A 9,645-nucleotide genomic window follows, 5' to 3' on the forward strand; every position below is an offset into this window, starting at 1 on the left:
CCTTTCTTTGAAGGTTGTCAGACGTTACCGAGTCGCCCACGAGGTATATCTCATTGCTGTCAGCATCAGCTTCGATCTGATAGCTTTGTTAGCCTTGCTTTCTCCTATTTGATTTAGTCTGCATGCGTCCCCAACACCTCTAATCTTTTTAATTTACCTCACCTTCAAATAATTTTTTTAATGACTGTTGCAGAGAATAACTTGAACTCAAAAACTAACCTCCTTCCCCCAAAACGTACTGAATCTACTTATAGAATATTGTTGACTTACTCTTCACCCACACTAATGAGCTGTCCTCAAATTTTTGCCACCCCTTCCCTCCCAGTATTAGTCCTTGAGATAGGAGCTGGCTCTGCAGGGTGGCTCCTGTGCAGAGCCAGTGCCCCCAGCCCAGTGATGCCTTCAGCACCAGCAGCATTTACACACAACCTTCCCTTTGTCATTTTTTTCTGCCTTAATGGATTTTCTACTCTAGCCTTTCACATCTTGTGAAGCTGGAAATCACAATCCACTTAACCACAAACCACCTATCAACAGTCAAACTGCAGATTCCCTAGTACACGTCCATAGATTTGAGTTTAGAAATGCTTTTATGTAACCACTCTGATTTTTCCTTTAAATACAGTTTGTTTCCCCCATCTCAGCATGTCCCATATTCAGCACTGCCCTCTTGTGGAAACTGCTCCATGCTTTCCCAGGCCACTGGAATTAGCCTTAATGACTGCAAAGGAAAACCATTGCAAGGGGGATGACATTAATTTAGGTGTCAGAGGAATTGTCAGCTCAGTCCTTTGGAGCACTCTGCCCTTTGACCATGCCAAGTTGTTCTCTCCAGCAGAAATTCCCACCCCAGGGTATTTTTTTCCACCCAGCTTCCTACCACCCTTGCATTGTATGAGTTCTTTACCCATCATGCATCCTGTACACTACAGGTCCAGCAACTTGGGCAATGGCAACCTCCAAACCTGACATCATGATCATCCTGTTGAGCAAGCTGATGGAGGAGGGAGACATGTTTTATAAGGTGAGAAGGGTGGGATTGGAACATGGAACAGATGTAACTTGCAGCATCACTTGGTGTGAGGTTTTGGCCCTGTTGGGTCAGTGGTTGGTCCTCCCCAGCCTAAATGGTTCTGTGATCCTAATGCTGCTGCCTTAACCCATGCCAAGTAAAAGCTCCCTCTGACAACGTTCCTTGTGTTCTAAACTGTTTGGTTTTGGTTAGTGGGGTTGGAGAAGAGGGGATTGATTGCCCAAATCTGTAACAAAGCTGAAGCAAAGCCAAGTTGCATTGGATTAGAGCCAGCACTTCATTTCCTCTCTGAAAACAAGCAGGACCTAAGTGTGTGTTGGGAGTGCTGCTGTCATTGCATCAGGTGTGGCAGCCTTGTCATTACCTAGTGAGCTCACTGTTGGGGATCAAGGCAACAGGATAGAATAGCCCAGAAAAGCTCCCAGAATAAACTTCTTGCAATGAGAACAGATTGTCAGGACACAGCTGGCTTTGTCATGTCCTTTAGCCCATGGGAGGCATTCCACTGTTACAGTTAGGTTGTCTTTTTTTGCTCTCTGTTTGCTTTAAGCCAGTCTTTAAACCCTGGGGATTTGCACACACATAGAAATTGTGCAAGTACAACAGTGATTCACTGTGAGGCTCTAAGGGTGAAGCAGAAAATAGGCAAAGCTGGCATTGTAGTAGGAGTTGCCTGCCAGAGATAGATGATACAGCTGAGAAACCTGAGTCTACAGGTTTTTAAAAATCACTGTTTGTAGCTGCAAAATTTATGTCTGTGTCCTGAGGAACTGTGTGTGTCCTAGATCCCATCCTGCCCTCTTTCTCTCACCCTGTGTTGGCTGCCCCCCTTCACGGTGCACATCATCCCATCCCAAAATTAGTTGCCCAAAATAGCAGAGATGAGTCACCTTTGAAGGTGACTGTTGCATACCAATAATTATAAAAGGAACCCACTTAACAGACTTAGATGTAGAGGTTTAAACATCTGAAGTCCAGGGAGGTGAATCTCACCCTGTTTGTCCAAGTTCAGAGCCACAGCCGTGCTGTAACATTTGTCTTTGCTATTGAGAGGCTTCTCTGAGCCCCAGAGCTCCACAAAGTCCCACAATTTCTGTTCCTTACCCTCCTGGATGTGTATTAAGCTTTGGGTGGAGGGTGTTTTCCAGGAATGGGTAACTGATCACCCAGCTCAAAAGACCATCCAGCCAAGAACCAGATGGAGTTGTATCAAGTTAACACCATTTCTCCACGTTTCCTGCTGTAGTGTGACAGCTCCTGTATGAAGTGGGAGATCTCAACTTGTGCATGGCATCTGCCTTTCCAGCTCAGATGTTCCCTTGATCAAATGTTCTGCCCTTCTTTTCTAGGAAAGAGCTAAATAGTGGAGTTGTGCTTCCTTAGCCACCTAAAACATTGGTTGGGCTGGTGAGTGAATTCTCTGCAGGGAGGTGCACTCAACCCAAGGATGAGTTTTGACATGTTTTCCTTCCAATAGAAAGGAAAAGTGAAAGAGGCTGCCCAGCGCTACCAGTATGCTCTGAAAAAGTTCCCCAGAGAAGGGTTTGGAGAAGACCTGAAAACCTTCCGTGAGCTGAAGGTGTCGCTGCTCCTCAACCTCTCCCGGTGTCGACGGAAAATGAACGTGAGTGTCCCCTCTTATGGTACAGCCCCGCAGCTTTGTGCCTCTGCAGAGACATGCCCACCCCTAGTGGTGCTTTGGCCTCTCAGATCTCTCCTCCCTCTAACCTGGTTGTCCTTCACAGAGCGCTGACATTTTATAATTCCAAAGCAGTAGTGGTTTAGTATGCGTTTCAGACGATTAAAAATTCATTGCTGTGTTTATAGCTCTTTGAATTTTTTATTACTCCCTTTTGATGATGATGTTCACATCGTCACATGGGGGCAGAGGCATTTTCCAGATTTCTGGGGCAGCAGTGAGGAGGAGCCAGGAGATGTGCTCCTTTGAATACTAATTAATTTCAAATGAAGGAGCATATGCTTAGGGGGTTAGCACTTCCCCAGGGCAGTGACTCATCCAGAAACACCTCCACAAGACTCCTTCTCAGCCCAGAACTTCCAGATCCCTGTCACTCTCCCCACTGCAATCTGGCAGCATCCAGCAAGCAGCTCGTGCAGATGCCTGTTCTGCCACCCTTCCCTGACTTGGAGTGCAGGGACTTTCACTTCCACAAATTAAAGTCCCCATAAACTCAAAAGTGACACAGCTGAGGTCATGAGCCAGCAAAGGTTACACTGGAAGGGAAGGAGCTTTTGGGACACCTTCTTTTTTTTTTTATTCTGTGAGGAAGAAAAGTGGAAAACAAGGGGAGTAAAATCTTAATACTGGTGAACAAACACAGTTTGGAGAAAAAGTGTGAACCTTCTCTTTAAATCAGCCAATTCACAGCTAATCAACTCCAGGTCTTGTCCTGTACTTTGAGGACAAGATTTTTGGTTTATCATTAACTAGGGAATGCCAGCTTTTGTGATAGAAAATTTTAGAGGGTTGTAATTGCTCCTGCAGTTTTTGCACCTATAGATGAGACCATAAAGATGCCTCATGACTGCATTCCCAGTTCAGTTTGTTGGACAGTAACTGCTACTGCAGGTACAAAGAGAAGTATAATGTTCCCTGGGCAGGGAATGCCCATAGCAAGAGTTGGCATCACAAGTTTTTGAACAAATCAGGAGCAGCACTATTCAGTCTTTTCTCCCAGAGCTGCTCAGGTCATAGCCCAGTGCAGCAATCCAAATCAGTGTTTGGCTGTGAAATGGAATCCTCCCCACTAGGAGGAGTTCTCTTTCACAAGTGCTGAGCTGAGCAGGACATGAAGCATTCAGAACAAGGCAAGGGAGGCTGGTGACAGGGTCTGGACCAGAGCTTATAATCTGGTCTCTTGGCACTGCCCCTGGAAAGCACCCAGAGCAGTCCCATCCCACACTGCACCCTCTCCCTGCTCCCAAACTACCCTCCCAGGTGAGCTGTCATGGAGAAGTGAGGAACAGTGGGATTGATAGGAGACCTTTGCCAGGCAAGTCCTGCTTGCAGCTAATGCAGCCCTGTCCTTCACAGGCAATTTTCTTCAGCCCCTCAGAGAATGTCAGTGTGCTCAGGGAAGCAGAAAGGCATGGGAAAGGTTTCCTATTGTGTTCAACTATGGGAAAAAATCGTTCTTGAGATAAAATTCCAGCCTCTGCAAGACCAGATGTTTCCTCAGGACTGTAGGTTGTTGGAGAGGGATTTACATGCACATGTTGAGGACACAATGAGAGTGATGACAGCAACTTAGGTTAACAACACCTGAGTCTTTGAAAATGCCATCATAGCTCCTTGTCTATAAATGATGTTGAATCCATGTAAAATATCCCAAAACCATCAAGTTTTCCATGCAATACAAAAAAGAAAGTCCGTACTAAGTGTGTTTTCTTCCATGCTGTATGTATTTTTTATTTCTGAATGCATTCAGTTACTTACCTGCACACCTGTTCAAATGGCAGGATTTTGGAATGGCGGAGGAATTTGCCACTAAAGCACTGGAGCTGAAACCGAAGTCTTACGAAGCTTATTATGCAAGAGCAAGGGCCAAACGCAGCAGCAGGTGAGGAGGGACACAGAGAAGGGTGTGAGGGACCAGTTTCTGCCAGCCTGTCACATCAAGTGTGGGCACCCACCCTGTAAAGCCAGGCAATGCCCCCATGGGAAGAAATGCTAAGGAGTGTTCATTAGTGAGATCATAAACGTCCTGAACTCCAAAGTAATGCCCTCCCTCATTTGGTGATTTCTGAGTCCAAATGTTCTGGGAGATCTTTGTCTGGACATCTTACAACACTGGAGACCTGTGCACCAAAGTGGGGTGTTCTTTTTCAAAGTGCACTTTAGTTTGACCACAACTTGGACTCAAAGCAGAATGTGACTCATGGCCTGTACAGAACATTCAGCTGGTGTTGGGAGGTGCTGGGGGGATCACACATGGGAGCTTTTCCCCCATCTGGGTAGGTTTTCCCAGATCACAGTCATGTTCAAACACATAGTTCTGCTGCAAAGTGAACAGCGTCCCTGTAAATTACACCCCCCTTCCCAAACCCCCACCTCCCTGTTACACCCCCTAGGCTGGCCTTTCCCTCACAAAGACTTCCCTGGGCTCACATTGCTTGATTGCTTCGTTCCAAAGAAGTTAGCCAAAATCCACTGCAAAATTGGAGAGACAGGCCTTGCCCAGAGCGCTGACCTGTGGGAGCCCCTGAGCTCTGGAGCCAGGCCTGACGCTGTGTGGTCTTGGCATCAGGCAGGAGTTAAATTCTCACTGGCGTACATGGTTGTAGCTCTGTCAGAGCTTGTTTACAGCAGTCGGTGAGCTGGGCTTGTGTGATCAATGTGTTGGTGTCCCCTTCTCTAAAACAGAGGTGATGCTCATGTTGATGCTAGGGGGAGTAATTAATCAGCCCCTAACGTAAGCTGCAGAGGCAGGTGTGTTTGCTAGTCTGGGTTGTGCCATCTAAAGCCTGTGTTCCCTTCTTCTCTAGAATTTTCCCTCTCTTTGGATAGCATAAATCCAAGGGAGGCCCATTAGGCAGCGTGTGAGATGTGCAGCAAGCAGTAGCACCCACAGCTCTCTCCCTCAGTAACAGGCACAAGCCACTTTATTCCCCTGGAATCTCTGAAAACAGCTCCATCCAAATCCAGAGTGCTTTCAGTTCTCATTTCTGTTCCTTTGTCAAGCAGGCAGTTTTCAGCAGCCCTGGAGGACCTGAACGAGGCCATCAAGCTGTGTCCAAACAACCGTGAGATCCAGCGGCTGCTGATGCGGGTGGAGGAGGAGTGCAGGCAGGTGCAGCAACAGCAGCAGCAGCAACAACAGCAGCAGCAACAACAGCAGCAGCAGCAGCAGCAGCAGCAGCCATCACCTCCACTCCCAGTGGAGCCAGAACCCGAAGCCCAGCATGAAGAGCTGTATTCTGTGCAAGATATCTTTGAGGAGGAATACCTCGAGCAGGATGTAGAAAATATTTCCATTGGCTTACAGACAGAGTCCAGGCCAAACCAAGGGCTGCCCATCATCCAGAGCCCACCCCAATCTCCAGCTCACAGGGACTCAGCCTATATTTCTGGCTCACCTCTTGGCTCTCATCAGGTCTTTGATTTCAGGTCCAACAGCTCTGTGGGTTCACCGACCAGGCAGGGATACCAGTCCACATCTCCTGCTCTGTCTCCAACACACCAAAACTCACATTACAGACCCAGTCCTCCGCACACATCCCCAGCTCACCAGGGCTCCACTTACCGCTTCAGCCCCCCTCCCGTGGGAAGCCAGGGCAAGGAGTATCAGAGCCCGCCGCCGTCTCCGCTGCGCAGAGGCCCCCAGTACCGCGCCAGTCCCCCCGCAGAGAGCATGAGCGTGTACCGCTCCCAGTCCGGCTCCCCGGTGCGCTACCAGCAGGAGCCCAGCGCCGTCTCCCAGCTGCCCGGCCGGCCCAAGTCTCCTCTGTCCAAGATGACGCAGAGATCCTTCCAGATGCCCCAGCTCCCCGTGGCCGTGCCGCAGCCGGGGCTGAGGCTGCAGCCAGCCAAGGCGCAGATCGTGAGGAGCAACCAGCCCAGCTCTGCCGTGCATTCCAGTACTGTCATCCCGACTGGTGCCTACAGCCAGGTTGCCCACTCGATGGCCAGCAAGTACCAGTCATCATCAGGGGACATGGGGGTCAGCCAGAGCCGCCTGGTCTACCAGGGCTCCATCGGGGGCATCGTGGGTGACAGCAGGCCCGTGCAGCACGTGCAGGCGAGTCTCAGCGCCGGAGCCATCTGTCAGCATGGAGGGCTGGCCAAAGAAGACCTTCCACAGAGACCGTCCTCGGCGTACAGAGGGGGGATGAGATACAGCCAGACACCTCAGATTGGGCGAAGCCAGTCCGCCTCCTACTATCCGGTGTGCCACTCAAAACTTGACCTGGAGCGTTCTTCCCTCCCCGCCAACCAGCTGGGCTCTCCAGATGTGTCTCACCTCATAAGAAGGCCCATCACAGTCAATCCCAGCGAAATCAAGCCTCACCCACCGACTCCAAGGCCTCTACTCCACTCTCAGAGCGTTGGCCTCCGCTTCTCCCCTTCCAGCAATAGCATCTCCTCCACCTCCAACCTGACTCCCAACTTTCGCCCCTCTGCCTCGATTCAGCAAATGGAGATCCCCCTGAAGCCAGCCTATGACAGAGCGTGCGATGAGCTGTCCCCAGTGTCGCCCACGCAGGGGGGCTACCCCAGCGAGCCAGCCCGCTCCCGGACCACGCCGTTCATGGGAATCATAGATAAAACTGCTCGGACTCAGCAGTACCCCCATCTCCATCAGCAGAACCGGACCTGGGCTGTGTCTTCAGTGGACACTGTCATTAGTCCCACGTCTCCTGGCAATCTGCCCCAGCCGGAATCCTTTAGCCCACCCTCTTCAATCAGCAACATTGCCTTTTATAACAAAACCAACAATGCACAGAATGGCCATTTGCTAGAGGAAGACTATTACAGCCCCCATGGGATGCTGGCCAATGGGTCCCGGGGAGACCTCCTGGAGAGAGTCACCCAAGCCTCCTCATACCCCGACGTCAAGGTGGCAAGGACGCTGCCCGTGGCGCAGGCCTACCAGGATAACCTGTACAGGCAGCTCTCCAGGGACTCCAGGCAAGGGCAGACGTCCCCAATCAAACCAAAGAGACCATTTGTGGAGTCTAATGTGTAAAAGACACTTGTTGGAGTGAGACCCTCATGTTTTCAGCACACACTTCCAAGCTTGATTTCCATGCATACTATTATAATTATTATTATTACTATTATTATTTTTATTTCTCTTTGATAGCTACATGATCAAGTTTCTCCGGTACTTTATGTGGTGGTCAGACAGCCATGCACGTGCTCCAGCCCTTTTGTTCCCCAGCTGACTGTGAAGCCAACATCAGCCGAGCCAGTATCATTTGCCCAATTCCAGCAAAGTTCCAACCAGGATATCTTAGTCCATGGTGTGGGGTGGTCCAGAGATATCCCTACGCAGCAGGAGGTAACCAGCTCTTTTTCAAGAGACAATTGCCTTGGATTTTTAAATTGGTTTCTTTTGTCTCAGTGATCTCTTACTCAACTCTGATGGGAATTCCTAGGGAATTCCACAGGAGCCTTTCCCAAGGCTGCATCCACAGGTCCCCGTGCCAGCCAGGTTGTTTGGCTCTTTGCCCCAAAGAGGGGAATACCCTCAGTGATGTGATTTAGCACCAGTAGCTATGCACAGCACCCACAATACCCATTCTGATTCTGCTGGCTTACAGTGCTTTCCTTCCTTACTTAACTTGGTCAGAAGGGGTGGGGATCACACAGCACTTTGCTGCTTTCCAAGTACCTACCAGGTGCCCTCACACTGATTTCTTTGCTCTGGGGCATTTTAGAAGCATTGAGGGTGTAAGGTTGGCCCTTTGTTATGGGTTTTAATCAGCCAAGGGAGTTGGCCAGGAGCCTCTTGTGCATGAACTGGGTTTGCACTAATTTCTTCACACTGTTGGCAGACTTCACCTCACCCACAGCATTTGCACGGGGCAAGTCAGTGTTGGGGACTTCATCTGGGAGGGGGTTTATTACTTGCAAGGAAGAGCAAAAATCTGACTTAGGAAATGGTATTCAAAGAGGAAAATTGCAATTCTTACTTTTTTTTTTAATTTTTTTTATGATGAGCATGTAGAACATGGCATGATGGTCCCAAAAGAGGAAGGGTCCTTCTGCAGTCCCAGGCCTGCAACAATCCCTTCCCTCTGGCTCAGTCCTGCCAGGGATCAGTGGCTGTAGCAAGGGCTGTGCTCCTCTAAGATTCTCTGTTCCCAAAATCCTGGAAAGGGACACCCTGTTCCATATCTGTACATGGTAGAAACCATGTGTTGCTTTTTAAGAAGCTGTAGTTCAGAGAGACCTATTTATAATTTATTTATGTTATCTATTTCAGGACATTTTCCAGTTCAGGTTGGGTTTTTTCTATTATTTTCAGTTTTGTAATCAAATGCAAGTCACATCAAGACAGCACGAAAAGCAGGGGCCGGTTCCAAAATCCTTTTTATAGGATTTTCAAAAATTTTTTCAATTAGTTGCTGAAAATTTCTTTTGAGGTGGGGGGAAGAACTTCCTTTACCGATTCTTTTGTTCCTGGTGGGTTTGTAATCTGCCTTTTGTGTTCTGAGGGTGAAGGGTGGGATGATGGGAGGGAGAGTGATAACGCTGTAGCTTGTTTTAAAGCAAACTAGTGCCTGTTGCCCAATGCCAAACCTCACTCATATCAACTCTGGGGAGCGATTCAGTGCTGAGCAGGGGAGTGATACCTCCAAAGGGCTACTGAGAATCGATTGCAAGACTTCTTGAACCAAATCACGGGCTCCAGCCTCCGCTGGTGTGAGTGAGCATATCCCAGCAACACATCACTGCAGCTGCACCCTTTCACACCAGCTCAGGACAGGGTCTGGAACTCTTTAAGCAAACCCTGGCTTTGATGGGGCTTTTTTCTTTTCCCTGTGTGTGGCTCAGCACATCTCATTGCTGTTTCATTGCCTAACTTGCTCAGAGCAAGCTGGGACATGCGCACCTTGGGCCAGGGGAGGCTTGTGTCTCATAGACA

The 9,645-nt window shown here is 49.1% G+C and overlaps 1 protein-coding gene across 1 annotated transcript in view; it reads left to right on the forward strand.

Moving 5' to 3' along the window:
• TANC2 (tetratricopeptide repeat, ankyrin repeat and coiled-coil containing 2) overlaps positions 1-9,161 on the forward strand; it is a 143,409-nt gene extending 134,248 nt beyond the window's left edge. Inside the window, exons 26-30 of the mRNA XM_058820543.1 lie at positions 14-43; positions 933-1,024; positions 2,511-2,657; positions 4,514-4,614; positions 5,739-9,161. Coding sequence (XP_058676526.1) covers positions 14-43; positions 933-1,024; positions 2,511-2,657; positions 4,514-4,614; positions 5,739-7,740 — 2,372 coding nt within the window. The 3' untranslated portion in view covers positions 7,741-9,161. The remainder of the gene's footprint in view (positions 1-13; positions 44-932; positions 1,025-2,510; positions 2,658-4,513; positions 4,615-5,738) is intronic.
• The last annotated feature ends 484 nt before the right edge of the window (positions 9,162-9,645 follow it).

Source organism: Ammospiza caudacuta, chromosome 27 (genome assembly GCF_027887145.1).
Source record: "Ammospiza caudacuta isolate bAmmCau1 chromosome 27, bAmmCau1.pri, whole genome shotgun sequence".
In the NCBI taxonomy this organism is placed as follows: domain Eukaryota; kingdom Metazoa; phylum Chordata; class Aves; order Passeriformes; family Passerellidae; genus Ammospiza; species Ammospiza caudacuta.